The sequence below is a fragment of the Caenorhabditis remanei genome, chromosome III (genome assembly GCF_010183535.1).
Source record: "Caenorhabditis remanei strain PX506 chromosome III, whole genome shotgun sequence".
Taxonomy (NCBI): domain Eukaryota; kingdom Metazoa; phylum Nematoda; class Chromadorea; order Rhabditida; family Rhabditidae; genus Caenorhabditis; species Caenorhabditis remanei.
Window position 1 is genome coordinate 5237290 of NC_071330.1, and position 15910 is coordinate 5253199.

The 15910-nt window shown below is 41.1% G+C and overlaps 4 protein-coding genes across 4 annotated transcripts; 1 reads left to right on the forward strand and 3 right to left on the reverse strand.

The window, feature by feature from the left end:
• Positions 1-450: 450 nt before the first annotated feature.
• On the reverse strand, positions 451-1427 carry GCK72_009184 (uncharacterized protein; the record flags this gene model as incomplete). Its single annotated transcript, XM_003103140.2, has 2 exons — positions 451-566; positions 626-1427. The coding sequence occupies 2 exons, from the start codon at positions 1425-1427 to the stop codon at positions 451-453; spliced, it is 918 nt and encodes a 305-aa protein (XP_003103188.1).
• Positions 1428-4599: 3172 nt separating this feature from the next.
• GCK72_009185 (uncharacterized protein) lies at positions 4600-8173 on the forward strand (the record flags this gene model as incomplete). Its single annotated transcript, XM_003103098.2, has 4 exons — positions 4600-4748; positions 5811-6304; positions 7094-7254; positions 7853-8173. 4 exons carry the CDS (start codon positions 4600-4602, stop codon positions 8171-8173), a joined length of 1125 nt encoding a protein of 374 aa, XP_003103146.2.
• An 804-nt stretch (positions 8174-8977) lies between these two features.
• GCK72_009186 (uncharacterized protein) lies at positions 8978-11266 on the reverse strand (the record flags this gene model as incomplete). The annotated part of the gene is made up of 4 exons (XM_053727255.1): positions 8978-9126; positions 9945-10196; positions 10478-10874; positions 11087-11266. 4 exons carry the CDS (start codon positions 11264-11266, stop codon positions 8978-8980), a joined length of 978 nt encoding a protein of 325 aa, XP_053586832.1.
• Positions 11267-11505: 239 nt separating this feature from the next.
• Positions 11506-15252, reverse strand: GCK72_009187 (uncharacterized protein; the record flags this gene model as incomplete). The annotated part of the gene is made up of 6 exons (XM_003103152.2): positions 11506-11927; positions 11973-12243; positions 12636-13626; positions 13674-13789; positions 14705-15017; positions 15086-15252. The coding sequence occupies 6 exons, from the start codon at positions 15250-15252 to the stop codon at positions 11506-11508; spliced, it is 2280 nt and encodes a 759-aa protein (XP_003103200.2).
• Between the last annotated feature and the right edge of the window lie 658 nt (positions 15253-15910).

Consider the following 15910-nt stretch of genomic DNA (forward strand, 5'->3'; position numbering starts at 1 on the left):
ATCATAATTACGCAAATTTTTAAAGCAGTTCATTCATCTCTGAAAACTCCCAAGAAAGTTACGTATCGACAAAGTTATTTCTACCTCAAATCGACCAATTTCAGTGCAAAAAGCGCGATTTTTGAGCAGCTGCCGTCTTAAAATGACCATAACTCTCTAGGAAGTAACTGTGCAAAAAAGTTGTCAACTACAAAAATAGAGTTCTACTCTTAGTCTGTTCGATCCCATAAAAATGTATTTTGTGGAACAGTTAGTTTTACCATGACACACCCTCAAAGTTGGGCATTTTCAACAGAAAAAATATGATAACTTTTTGGCCGGTACTGTATATTTTGTAAGTTTCTTGTCTTCTTGTCGTCATGGAGCTAACTCAGCGCTTAAACAAAACTAGAATGAAAAATGACTTTATTAAAGGAACAAAGTCCAAAAAATAAGTTAATCCATTGAGATTTAGTGTCTCTTGGCCTTTCTGTATCCTCCGTTTTGGGAAGCTGCTGGTGGCTCGTGGACACTTTCGGTCTTCGAGTCGCGGCGAGCTGGGCATGGACAGTAGTTGGCGTCCTTTCCTGCAAGAGAATGAGAAAATTAATAAGAGAAAGAAAATGTTTAAGAAAGTTGAACTCACCAACAGCTCCTGGCTCTCCAGCCTTTCCTGGTTGTCCTGGATAGGCATCTCTTCCGTTGGCTCCTGGAGTTCCCTCTGGTCCCTTTGGTCCCTCCTCTCCGTCCTTTCCTGGCTCTCCGTGCTTTCCTGGAAGTCCTGGTTGTCCCAACCATCCTGGCTCTCCTGGCTGTCCTTGTGCTCCTGGGAAGTAGGCGGTTCCTGGCATACCGTCTGGTCCATCTGCTCCATCGAATCCCTTTGGTCCCTGAGCTCCCTTGTCTCCTTGAACTCCTTGTGGTCCTGGTTGTCCATCGTCTCCAGATGGTCCGCATGGTCCGACGACTCCGGCGAATCCTTGGTTTCCGACTGGTCCTTGTGGTCCTGGTGGTCCGGCTGGTCCAGCTGGGCAGTTGATGCATCCTCCTGGAATGTGATGGACGGCGGCAAGAGAGATTCCGGTGGCTCCGGTACGTCCGAGGTCTCCTGGCTGTCCTTCGTCTCCACGCTTTCCTGGAAGTCCTGGTGGTCCTGGTGGTCCAGCTGGGCATCCTTGGGAGTTGCTATCACAATTACACATTCCAGGGTAGACGAATCTCTTGGAACGGAAAATCGATGGCATCACATTCTCGGTCTCTCCGGTTGGAGATTGAAGAATCAGAAGACGTTGCCACGTGTCATCGGCAAGAACCTTGAACTCATCGACACGTCCCTCGACTTCACTGCGAAGAGAGTTGATATCAGACACGATATGACTGATTGAGAAGAGGGAAGAGAGAACGCCGACGAGGCACAACGAGGCGCCGATGTAACCGATTGTAGACATCTTGAATTGTTGAATTCAGATGAATACTCAATATTCCCCTCCTCTCCTTTTTATACTCCTTCTCGATAGGTCGTCGAAAGACGAAAAAACTTGATCCGGTGGGTGCGGCGAGGGGGAGAAAAAAAACCGAAAAAAATCACCGACAAACAGTTTTTTTGCCTTCCTTATTCCAATTGGAATGATGTTTTTAATGGGTATGATTGATGGAGATGAGTGGGTGATTAGTGGAATAATTTATGAAATAATTAAGAATTGGAATTGGGTTAACAGGAAAGGGAATGATAGAGAAGACAGGTTGGAAGTGCTGAGCAAGGAAAAGTGGTGTCGAAATGTCATGGTTTCAAAACGGCTCGGTTTCGAAACTTATCGAAACATTTCGGAACCCCAAATTTTAGACAGTTCAGCCTGTTTCTAGCCAACAGACTCTATCCACGTACAGTATTAGCCCAAAATTACGAAATAGTGGAGCAAGCCAGAGAGGTATTTTTAGTACATATTAAGGTTATAGTTTCAGTCAAAACTTAGACATCAAGTTGGACTTTCGGAAGAATGCCCCAGTGACTTGTGTTTTGTAGATTTCTAGTTGACCCTTTTGTACATGAATTTTTGAGAAAGTTCTAGCACAGAAACAATTAGGATTATTAGTACCGATCACACTAACTAGGGAAGGCCCTCGAGTCAGTGTGGAGATATGGGACGTGACTTATATTGTTGGAAAGCTGAGAAAACGCTGATTCCAAATATATATTCAGTTTTTGCTCTCGAGGCCTGGTATTCGAGAAAAACGAGGTCAAAGTTTAGACCCCTGGCAAGTCATTACCTTCCTGACGTGTTAAAAATATCGGCAGCGTGGTAATGACTTGCCAGGGGTCTAAACTTTGACCTCGTTTTTCTCGAATACCAGGCCTCGAGAGCAAAAACTGAATATATATTTGGAATCATCGTTTTCTCAGCTTTCCAACGATATAAGTCACGTCCCATATCTCCACACTGACTCGAGGGCCTTCCCTAGTTAGTGTGATCGGTACTAATAATCCTATCTTGTCTTTGAAAATTCGGACCAACGAATCTTATCTGAAAAGACTTTATGAGTGAAATTTCGTTTGTCACATTTTCACTTCCACTAGAATTTTTTGTAGTCGACCCGCTTTAAGCTCATACCAGTTCTCAAGATAGTTTTGTCGTAAGAAAAATAGTCAAATAATGTTTTGAGAGTTGCGAATGGATTTCAACCCAATAAAGAACAAGATTAGTGAAATTTCAGACATCTGAAATTGAAATGTTCTGTGTCCAGCTTTCCCACAATTTTGAAATTTTAGTTTGACTGAGCTTATTCCATAATTAGACAATTCATTCCTCTTACAGTACTCTTAATCCACGTTTCTTTCCGAAACATTTCGAAATTCCATCCACATCCTTATCTGATTTTTTCTCCGCTTTCACCGATGAACAGAGGGGAAAGTGCGAAAAAACCTGTATTTTTTCATCTTCTTTTTCTTTTTCACGGTCATCCCTTTTTTTTCTTCCGTCGACTAACCGAACATCAGAAGACCACCCTGGGAATGTTCTAGCTGACGTCGTGTCTGATGATCCCCTCCGCATCTGAAGATCTTATGAAAAGTACATTCGAGTGATTTATTGAGAAAAGTTAAAATAAAGGATAGATATTTTATGATCTCATTCCGAATAAATCCAGTTTTTCAAGTATCAGAGTGATAATAAAAGGGCAATTATCAGGTTTAAAACAACATTCCGATTGAAATATTATGTACGTTGGTGGGATGGAGTGTTTAGTCTGTGTGTGTGTGTATAGATGTCCGGATGTCCAAGCCGAGACATACAATAAGCGCACAAATTAATAGAAATCAGTAATTTCTGAAAACGGATGTCGAAGGATAGAAAATCAGAAGCAGCAAAATCTTGAGTCACTCGATCCACGAAGAACGTGTAACTCAAATCAAGGCCTTTATAGTTATACAGTACCGCTCAAAAGTATATTAAGTTTTGGTTTTGAAAAAGACCTCCTTTGAGAGTGTGGCATGGTTATACTGATTGTCCCAACAAGTAAATTTTTATTGAATTATATAGATCAAAAGTAGATCTTCATTTTTATAGTCTTTCGGGCGTTTATTTGTTGAATTTTGTTGATCTTTGTTGATCTACTATTCACGCTGTTTCCTATCAGAACCAAAAAAAACACCGGGAGAATCATGTTCTTGAATTCTGAGTATAGATCGGGTGCCGTTATAATACAGGTGCCTTCTGCATTTTTAATCATTTTCAGATGGATTTTACGGAGCTCTACTTGTGACGTTGTATGTTACTGCACGGTCCTTTTTTGGTTGCGTTGTAACATTCAAGAACTTTGTTTTAATTTGATTCATTTTGGATCGCAACGCAGCTAAACTATAGCGACAGTACCATGCAGTAACATACAAGATCACAAGTAGAGCTTCATTTTTGTAGTTGACAACTTTTCTGTACGGACGCTCCCTAGCAAGTTACATATCGACAAAGTAATTTCCCCCTCAAATCGTCCTATTTCAGTGCAAAATAGAGTGATTTTTGTGCGGTCGCCCTAAAATCATCATAACTCTCTAGGGAGTGACCGTACAAAAAAGTTGTCAACTACAAAAATGAAGTTCTACTCCTGGTCTGTTTGATACCATAAAAATTTATTTTGTGGGGCAATTAGTATTACCATGACACACTCTCAAAGTTGGGCATTTTCAACTGAAAAAGTCCAAATATGATATATTTTCGGCCGGTACTGTAAAATGCTGACAATTTCTTTCTCATGACACTATGACCTTTCAGACACCCTATTTCTTAACTTTCCTTCATAACCTCCTTAGCTAACACTGTCTACATTCTCTCCACTAGTCACATGTGGTGTCCTTCTCCGAATACACCACAGTTGGGGTCACATTATTCGCTTCTTTCCCGCAGAGCCAATAGATAAGAGACGCAGAGAACTCCACGTGTGGTTGAATGTGTCTGTCGTCTCTCCCTTCTACACACTCTCTCACCCTCTCTCTCTTCTCCAGTTGTTTATCGATTCACCCCCTCTCTTTCTTCTCGCTTTCCGTTCGCTCTCGCGACGACATTCGTTCTCATTTTCAGCTAGCAAGCCAAACTAGTCTCATTCTCTGAAATTTCCCTGAATTTCAGAATGCCACCGAACCGCCCGTCTGCTGAAGAGTATCCGGTGGATATTGTGGATTTACAGGATGATTTTCAGCCGATGAAAACGTTGGAAATGGTTCTGGACGAAGAGAATCATATGCATCGGTATTGGATCTATTTGAAGTGTATGAAGTGGTGAGTTTTCGATTGTTTTGGAACGTTTTTGACGCGTTTCTTGCTAAATAGAGAAACAAAAAAGCTAGAATTTGAACAAAAATTGAGAAATTCTTCCAAAACTTGTTTACATAAAACTCGGACAATGAAAAATCCGAATCCTTTAAAATTTTAATTTCTCATGTAGATCGAACTATCAGCTTCATTCTTGTAGTTGACAATTTTTTGATAGCTTTTCTAGATTCTGAGATATGCAGCTTTAAATATAGGCATCTGAAAATGGAGGAAATTTAAGCGATTGTCTTTAAAGACGCGTATCTTAAAAACTAAACAAATTATCAAGAAATTAGTAACAACAAAAATGAAGCATTTGAAAAGTTCTTTATTTTTGTAGTTGACAGTGTTTTGATAGCTTTTTTACATTTTGAGATATGGACCTTTTAATATGAGCATCTGAAATAAAAAAGAAGGGAGGGATGTGGAGAAGCTACCGTCTTTAAAAGCGCGTATCCAGAAAACAAAGAGAACTGCTGAAAAATTGTGTACTAACAAATTAAAGCCCATAAAAAGTTGTATATTTTCTTAGTTGACAGTGTTTTGACAACTATTTCAGGTTTTGAAAAACGCATCTTTGAATATACACATCTGAAATGGAAGTGAAGCGGAGTATGTGGAAAGCTATCGTATTTAAAGGCTCGCATCTCATAAACTAAACAAATTGTCAAATATTGTCGAATACTAAATTAAAGCTCTTAAAAAATTCTTTAATTTTTTAGTTGACAGTAATTTGATAGCTTTTCTGGATTCTGAGATATGCGCCTTTAAATGTGAGCTGAAATGGGAGAGGCTTCAAGCTATTGTCCTAAAGGCGCGTATCTAGAAAACAAAACAAATTGCTAAAAATTGTAAACCAACAGATGAAAGTCCTCAAAAACTTCTGTATTTTTGTAGTTGACAACTGTTTAGTAGCTATTTCAGGTTTTGAGATAGGCGCCCTCGAATTACCAAAACACTAAAAAAGCTACAATCTAGATTCCAGCTCTCTTTCTCTGATCACAAGTAAACAATCATAATTTCTTTTAGGCAAATCGAGTTGCGTGCCAACTCACTCGAGTGCTTCGCCGCCTACTTCAAAGCGCCCGCCACGTGGTCAGCTGAAATCGAATTCGAGCTCCGAACCCACATCACGAACTCAGTGAGATCCGAGAAGTTTGTCGCTCGTTTCACTGGAAACAATCATATTTATTTCCGTGCTCTGAAACTCCAGGAGCATATTTCAAGAGAGAATATCAAGGCGTTGAAAGTGGAGTTGGTGATGAATCTGGTGCGAGTTCACAACTTTGGAATGGTCTATGAATATTTCGATATGATGCCAGATGGAGAGAGCACTCTTTTGAAAGTGGAAGATAGACTGATTCGAGTGAATAAGAGATATCTGTCGATGATGTCTCCATTCTTCAAAGCTCTCTTCTATGGAGAACTCGGTCAAGATCTCGAGATTCATGAATTGAAGGAGAAGTTCAGAGAGATGATTTGCTTCATTCGATGTCTTTATCCACATCGACAACCTGTGACGAGTGAGTTCCTTTTTTCCTTTTTTATGTGACATTCATTTTTGTCAAGGCCCGGCTTCAATAGAAAACCTTTTTTTCGAAGTTTTTTTTGACAGATTTTAAGTTTTCATCAAAATTGTGAACATTATTGATGATTCTTCAGAAGTTCTTCTAATTCAGAAACATAGTCGTAATTTGACTTTTTTGGGAAAAAATTGAATTTCGGCACCAATATTCGGGCCATTTTCAAACGATTTTTTTGTAATGATAAATAATAGTTGACTATCGATAAAAGTTTTAAAGAAAATCGGTGGAAAATCGAAAAAGGAAAATACATACTTTTCAATCGGGCCTCCTCGTAACTCGCTTAAATCGCAATATTATGATCTGAAAAATATACCAAAATGTAGATCTCAGCGAGTTCTACGTCTATGACCTATTACGAGCCGGATGGCAAATGGTTATTGTGCCGCGGGCTGTGCTAGAATGATTTTGTTAACCATTTTTGAGTTTTTTTCCATGGCATGTTAACGAGGAGCCATCCGACCCGTAGAATTAGACGAGATCTACATTTTGGTATAATTTTCAGCTCATAATATTGAGTTTTCAGCGAGTTGCGTGCCGGCCCGGTTTGCAAGTATGATAAAACATAATTCGAATTTTTCCCCTAAAATATTACGGTAGCACTCGTTTCCCGCTGTGTCGAATGACGCCGTTTTCGTGGAGATGACCGAGTTGACGGATCATAGGCCAGAACTACTGTGACAGAAAAAACCTGAACTAAAAATTGATTTTAAAAAGTAAAATTTGCAGAAAAATCGTTGGATTTCCTTCTCCAAATGGCGGATCGTTATCAGTGTCAACCGATGGTCGATGCATGTGAGATGTTCATGTGTGCCCATTATCATGAGTATCAAAAGAAGACGGAGAAATGCTTCTCGTATGTCGAAAAGTTCAAGATGCAGAGACTTTTGGTGAGTTGGAGGACATCTGGATGTACAGAGAGCGTCTGTTCAACAGAATAGAGTGGTTTGCTCGATTGAGTTGAATTCTACATTTTTGTGTAGATCATATAGAGATAAACGTCCAGGTTCTTAGAGAGCGGAGGGCGCAGAGAACCGAGAGCGACTCACTTCTCTGCGCCCTCTCAACCTCTCCCTGAATCTAGCAACCTGCCTTTAAGGGTGTATATTTCAAAATCTAGAAGAGTTATCAAAATACACTCAACTATGAAAATGAAGAACTTTTTAATGGCTTTAATTTGATAGTTAAAAATTTCTTGGCAATTTGTTTCGCTTTCTAGATACACGTCATTAAAGACAGTGGCTTTTCCACATCCTTCCCTCCTTCTCCATTTTAAATGCTTATATTTAAAGATGCATATTTCGAAACCTAGAAGAGTTCTTAAAAAGTTGTCAACTACAAAAATACAGGAAATTTCTAGGGCTTGTCTTCAATAGTTAACAACTTTTTGAAAACTATTCGCGTTTTTGAGATTCGCGCTCTCAGAAGAGGCGCTTACTCCCCATTAATAGGTGACGCTTATCTCAAAAACATTATTTAATTTTGCAGCGCATCATCGTGGAATACGTGGCCGTCACCCAAACAACACAACAATTCCGTGCACAAACGTACTGGCGTGATCTCTCCGAGAAGACTCAACTCGCCGTGCTTGAATTCATGGCAAAAAATGCGACTCGTCGTGGCAAAGAGTTGGAACGTCGTCGTGGAGTGAATGCTCATCGTGCGAATATCGATCCGATCGATGATCAGGGACCACCGAATGGACGACTTATCGGGATTGCTGACCCGGTTCGGAATGCTGATCCACGACCACCACCACCTAGATACATCAGACAGTGGGGAGCAGTTAGACATGTAGTTTATGAGTAATGCAAGTGCGCTCTTTCGGGAAAAGTGCGATAGAGCGCGTTTGCATTTCTTCCCGCTTCTTCCCAGCTCAACGCCAATTTTAAAATAAAACTTATTTCATATTACCCTCCCATGACTCTCTCTCTCTTCTTTCCATGTTCCTTGTCAATGTCTTACCAAAAATCTCGAAGTTTTTTCTCTTTCTTCTTCCGCAGCCAAAAATTCCATTTCATTTATATATCATATAGTGATCTTTTTTCTTTAACTTTTTATAAATATCTATGTGTTGTTGTAAGTTTTTATTATTGAGTGTTAAATAAAGCTTTATTTTAAAAGACGGAATTTCAGACTGAATAATTTCCAGAGACTGACGGAAAACAGGAGGGTTCATTCATATAGAAACATTTAAACACTTGCAGGGGAAATTGCAGAAATAAACTTTACTTTATTCGAAAAAGTCTTGTTTTTCGAAAAAAATTTTTAATTCTGGATGAAATAAATTGAAATAACCAAAAAATGGTATTATAGGATGTCCCAGAGTTCTTGAAATATAAAATTATATGCAGAAGAGCGCACATTCTTTGTGATTACTCGCTTTGGTAAGCTGCGAGATATTTGCTCTGTCTGTACCTACCAGTGTCCGGAATTCAGGACTTTCAGATGCCCCATTCCTATAACAATATTTTGGTAGCTTTCCGAAATCCCCTGTCTGTGTGCTTGTCTGTCCTGATGTCCGTATCCCTTCATATCCAATCAACAATTGTCAAGAGATAACCAACATTCATTTCCAACACAAACAATATAAAACTCCTCCATAATTCTCCATCACGGACCCAGCGGCTCCCTGGATCCAGTCCCTTTCGTTCGTGTCGTTTCCTCTATTGTCCGTGCCATTGAAGACTCCAGAGTATTGGTTTTGTTTTCAACTTGGGGAACCCGAACAAGGTGGGGGACTTTCCTTGAGTTATCCCCTCCTGGAAAATGGAAATATAGATATTGGGGTGGCTGTCCGCAGATAGACAGATAGACAGATCGACAGACAGACAAAGATCTCGTCATGAAATGGTTACAAGATATTGTACAGGACATCTTTAAGACTATGTCTGTCTGTTTGTGCATCCGAATGTCCGATGTCTACCATAGTTGTAGGGCAGAGCTGTGCGGAAGTAACATTTTGAAAAAGGAAGAAGGAAGTGAAAAAAGCCCGGAAGAAGGAAGAAGGAAGTTGGGTCCGAACCCGGAATTCGGAAGTTAATTTTGAAAATGACAAATTTGAGGAAATTTTTTTCTAGTCATCTCTGAAAACGAATTTTGGCGTTGTTTTGCATACAAAATTTCATTAAAAACCACCAAAATTCCGCTGAAATTCCGTCGAAAATTACAAAATTTTTGTGAAACAATTTCAACGGAAGAAGGAAGAAGGAAGTCGAAGGAAGGAATTCCGCACAGCTCTGTTGTACGGAATGAAATTTATCGATTTCCGGAATCCGGAATCTGGAACCGGAATGACGAAAACTCGGAATTTAGGAATTTCGGAATATCGAATAATTTGCTAAATTAATTAGCAAGACCAAGTCATTTTTTCGAGTGTTTTTCATTATAAATAAAGATACTTTTAAAGATCAAATTTGAAAATGAAGTACTTTAATCGTCTTTTAAACTCAAAAACAATTGAAAACTTTTAACTTCCGGATTCCGGAAATCGGAAACTCAAAAATCCGGAAACCGAATGATTTAAAAAAAACCCGGAATTTCGGAATCAAGATTCCGGAAAACTATGATGTCCACTCACGTTGTGTATTCGACTTCTTCTTATTCACTTCCAGTGTCGACGGTCTTTGCGTTGGTTTACTACTCGGTTTCTTCACAATCACCCTCTGCTGAGTCTTATCATCCTCTATCGTCGCTGCTCCATCCTGTGTCCGTTCGGGTCGGAGCATAGATGATATCGTCCGTTGGAGCTTCCTTGATTGATCCGGTGTCGTGTTTTGTTTGAATAGTGATAGCTTCTCAGCACTCACACCACGTGTTAGCTGGTCCAGGGCTGGAAAAAAAGATTTTTGGATATCCCAAAGAAAACAAAAAAATTGGGAAGGGAGGGGGGATTGAACCAGGGTCGATAGAATGGTAGTCTGCTTTGTTACCAGGTGAACCAAATAGGCAAGCCGGCGGCGCGGTGAAGAAGGCAGATATAAAGGTTTCTCTAGACGGCAGCTCCCCATGGCGCAACCGGTTACAACTCGGACCCTAAAACCAAGGTACCAGAGTTCAATTCCCAATACCTCCCTTTTTTAAAAACATTTTTTGTTTCCCTTTCCAACGCACCTTCCATTCTCTCCTTTGTCTTTTTCCGTTTAGTTTTCGGTTTCTCTGGTTCCTTATGTCGTTTCAGTCTGGCAAGATCCTCAATAGGTGCCGCGTCGTCGTCCTCAATCGGTTCCATAATATCTTGCTTCAAATCCGTATCCGTTGGTATGGGTACACCTCTCTCGACAATCAGACACCCATAGTTCATCGTCTTATCAGTGTGCATTTGAGATGCTTCTCTCAAATAGTTCACTTCTCCGTCTCGTGCCATCATCAACGTCTTCTGATCCTCTTCTGTCAACTGATATTTTCTCTCTTGACACATTTGACGACGACTCAGAAAACTGATTTCACGGATTGAGAGACGAGTTGCCGGGCGGACGGGTTCACCGGTTAGTCGAGACTTTTTCGAGTCCTGTAACAGTTTTTGTGCATTTTGTGCAATGGAGCGCATTTTGGAAATCTAGAAACGAAGAAAATGGTTTGCAAAAAAAGCAAAAAAGATTTGTGACCATTGGGAATCGAACCAGGAACCCTCAGATTCCTGGCCCACACTGTTAACCACTACACCACGGCGCACAGAAGTTCGCCGCACCATCGAAGTCATATAAAAAAGTGCGCTCTCACCGAAGTCAACTTGTGCATAATGGCGTTTTTTGGTGGTTCGGCCGTCGGATACAACCAGAAATAAGTGATAAGGAAGAAGCAGAAGTGTGTGCCAATCATATAAAATAGTAACAATGAATAATCCTCTTTATTTTCATCGACGACTTCTTCTTCTTCTGAAGTCGACCATGCTCTTGACATTTTATTTTGATAGAAAATGAATTTCGAGCATCGCGAATTCGACTATTTTGATATTTTTTCGCAGCGCTGAAAATTATTTGAGGGGTCAATTGGAGAATAGGGACACGCTGAAAAGGGTTCATTTGACAACAATATTTGCAATTCAATTCAAGTTTAAAATTTCAATCAAAATTAGAAAAAGTGAGGAATAATAAATGAGAGATCCGAGTAAAAAGAGGGGTTAGAGAGAATCGGGAGAATTATCGCACACGATAGAGCATTTTTCTCTGCATTTTCTGCTGAAGATCACCACGACGAACGAGATTATCGATAACTTTCTTGACGAGTGACTCCTTATAATGTTGTCGAGAAACAAAGTCCTGAACGATCAAGTGCTCGGAGACGTGTGTTCCGATGGCGAATCTCTTCTTCATTTGCACCTCGATACGATTCAGTGCCTCTTGATCGGCGTTCGATGTGAATCCTTCGACTCCTGCCAGATTTCCAGTGGCGGCCGCTTCGATTGTGGAGACGCGGAACAAACGGAGAGCCTCCTCGACGTGTTTGTCGGTGGCAAACTGTTGAAGTTCCATCTTGGCGAGACTTTCAGCGATACGAACGATGGCTTCGAGTTGACGGACAGTGATGGGGATGGCTGAGTGGTGAGCCTTCTTTCCGGATTCTGAAATTCAAGGAGTTTAGGTGCTTTGACTATATATAAACTCACTAAAAGCATCTGCATTAACCACTGGATTTCTCATTTTCACATAATGATTAACCAACTTCTCGGAGGCTTGTGGCGTCAGGCGTGGTCCACAATTCAAACGAGCGTAGGTCACAAACTTCTTGAGGAATTCGATGGTCAAGTAACCATCAGTATCGAACATTGTCATTGCACCATCTGAATCCACTGCCGGTGCTTTTGGTACTCCTGCATTGTCACGTTCTTTGGCGGCGGACGCGTTGACGTGCACTTCGATGACGTGCTTGGCGAGGGTCTGGAATAAAAGAGTTATGGGATTGAAGTGGTTTATTAGAAGGGAAAATTACTGCAGTTCATTATTGCAAACCGGGGCGTAACTCTCTTCAAACTCAACATTCTGAGCTGAAAAGTATACCAAAATGTAGATCTCAGCGAGTTCTACATCTGTGATCTACTCCGGCCCGGATGGCGGATCGGTAGTGTGTCGCGGACCGGGAAAAATGGTCAAAAACGGCAAAATGGCAAAAAAAACATTCACGGCACATTAACGACCATTATGGAGTAGGTCACAGACAGAGAACTCGCCGTGAGCTACATTTTGGTATATTTTTCAGCTCATAATATTGAGTTTGAAGAGAGTTACGGGCGGCCCGGTTTGAAAGTATGATTTTCAGCACTCCTACTAACCGAATCTCTGTTAACATCATGAGTATCCTTGACAATATAGATCATATCGAAACGTGACAGAATCGTCGGCATGAAATCAATATTATCATCTCCTCTCGACTCATCCCATCGTCCGTAAACCGAGTTAGCCGCCGCGAGCACCGAGCAACGAGAGTTCAATGTAGTAGTGATTCCAGCCTTAGCAATAGAGATAGTCTGTTGTTCCATAGCCTCGTGAATCGCCACTCGATCATCTTCTCTCATTTTATCAAACTCATCAATACAAACGACTCCTCCATCAGCCAACACCATAGCTCCACCCTCCATAATGAACGAACGGGATTGTGGATCACGAATGACGGATGCAGTGAGACCAGCAGCTGATGATCCCTTTCCAGAAGTGTACACTCCAATCGGTGCAACTTGTTCTACGAATTTCAGCAACTGAGACTTTGCAGTTCCTGGATCTCCGAGAAGGAGAACGTTGATATCTCCACGTCGGGTGATTCCATCTGGAAGTTTCTTTCTAGATCCACCGAACAGAAGACAGGCAATCGATTTCTTGATATCAGCAGAACCGTAGATTGAGGGGGCGATAGATTTGGCGATGAGTTCGAATGCATCTTTTCTCTGTGCCAATGTCTTGAACATTCTCTCTTCTTCCGGTGTGAAAATGGTGAAATTAGTTCTTCCGGGGCCGGAAGTCTCCACTTGGATACCCAATACTCTTAAATACGGCGATCGAATTCCTTGAAGTGTCTTGTCTCCTCCTTTTCGTTGTACCAATTTCTTAATCGAATAGACACCGACAATAGTGACACGATTACCCGGAACCACTTTGTCTGTCAAATATCTCTCGGCGAAGAGTTGGAGATGACGTGGCATCTCTCCGTGTGGCACGTCTTCTGGATTCTCCTGGAGCTTCAGAGTCTGATAGTCGACACATTCACACTTATCGGGAAGCATAACGTATGGGTCGATTGGGCAACGTTGCATTTGTCCTTGTTGTGGGCTGAAAAATCGAAAAATTATAGTTTTAGGTGGAATTTTTTCACTTACGCAGCACAAGTTCTTGGCAGGGAGAATCCCTCCAATCCTGGCTTGATGACAACATCTGGAATGGTGTGCTTACATTGACGACATTGGAGTGTCACTTTGGTGGCTTTGGAGCGAACCTGAAGATAGGCTTTTGAAAGGGGAAATTTTAGAAATGAGCGCTCGTTCGGAACTGAAAAATTGGTTTGTGCCTGTTTCCAAACGTCCAGATGTCCAAGCACATTTCTAGTAAACTTCAAGATCGGAACAGACTGGCGAGCCTTTGACGCGTTCCTTGATTTTAACTGTTACACAAAATGTGGAGATTCGAGCACACAGACAGACACTTAAGCACTTGAAAAGTGGATACTGGCTGGCGTACCTTTAGCGCATTTCGCAAAACTCCAAGATCGTGAAATTCTGACAACAGGACACAGACACATAGACAGACATGCAGTAGTCTGGGGCGCCTGTGACGCGTTTTTGTCATTTCGGGCTTTTCGGATCTGGACACAAAAACACACTGACAGACGAAGAATTACATTTTTTTCAAGGCTGGCGCGCCTGCAACGCGTTTTCACCCAGCAAGAATGGACAACCGGACACACAGACATACTTTAAGACGTGTGTCTTGTCTGGCGTGCCTTCGGCGCATTTTGAGAAGTGTTGCATTCAGGAAAAAATCGTTCAATGTGTTCAAGAGATCGCGTGTTTTAACGATCTTTTCACAAAAAGAAAATACAAAAGTAAAAACGCTTCAAAGGCACGCCAGACAGACATCAAATTTCGGTTTGCATTGCAACGGCTCAGACTGGCGCGCGTTCGGCTTCTTTTTGAGGAATCTGGACATCCGGACAGACAGATCCAGTCTTGAGTAGTCTGGCGCGCCTGCGACGCGTTTTTTTGTCATTTCCGGGTTTTCGGATCCGGACACAAAGACACACTGACAGACGAACATAGACAGTTACATTTTGTTTCAAGGCTGGCGTGCCTGCAACGTGTTTCCCCGGATTTTACATATTCCGAGCGCATCACCGACGCGATTTGAGCTTTACCTGAGCAGCAGCGACAATAATTCCGGAAATCTTGACAATATGCGAGACTTGAGCAGATTTAACTTGACGAAGTGATGTTGGATACTCATCAAGTGTCAACATAACTTGAATATCATGCAATTTCTCTTCGTCTTTTGGTCGTGGAGCAGTAATCTCATCCGCCACAATCTTCGCAGCCTCCTCCAATGCTGGCATCACTTTTCCCGGGAATTTTCGGAGTTTCATTTCGATATCCTCATCGAAATTCTTCAAATGATTCATATTGATTTCGAGACGGTACTCGTGACTGAAGTAGTTGCGTTTCAGTTGATCTCTGGAAAGAAATAACATAATTTATATCATTGGGAAGTTGAAAATGTGGTAATTTCGAATTTTCCATACCTGTAAATCATTCCGAATCCTCCGGTCGAGAAATCTCGAATAAAGTTGCGGAACTGAGTAATCAACTGACGATATTCGGCGATCAACTCTTTTCCAGTGTCTGGCACACCGTCGTTGGCGAAGAAACGCTCCTGGTAATAGATTCCGGGGTTGTCGAGGTTCGACATGGTGGTGTTAGTGTGGATTACTGCAAAATAGAGAGGATAATGAGAAAATAGAGAGAAATCACAGAAAAGAGTGGGAAAATGGTTTAAAAAAAAGAATTTTTATTCGTCAAGGTGAAAAAAAAAACAGAAATTACTGGAAAACAGCTTGAAACTTAGAAAAATGCGGGAAATCACCAAACACAAAAACGTAATAGGAAAACATTTTTCATGTCACAAATTTCGGATCTACGGATGCGGAAAACTGTTCCCACAGAAAAATATCGCTTTTTAGGGGTAAAAACTACTGAAAATCACACAAAATCATCAGAAAATACCTGAAAAACTCACTCAAACCCTGAAAAATGACAAAAACTGAGAATTTCTATCAAAAACCGACACCTTCGCCCGAAATGCGGTAAAACGTTGCGATTCAAATCGTTGCTTTTAGCGCCCGCGCCAAAAATTGTACGCAAACACCAACACGCGCAAATGCGGACGCGGCATTTAATTTGACGACAGAAACTTACTGTCGGACGGTGCATAAAGTTTAGCTGGAAAACGCGAGTTTGTGCGTGAAAAATAGTGGTTCTTCTTGAAAAAAGAACGGAGAAATGATAGAGATCTTCATTTAAATATGACAAAAATTCGATATTTTCAGTTAGAAATCTAAAGTGCAGCA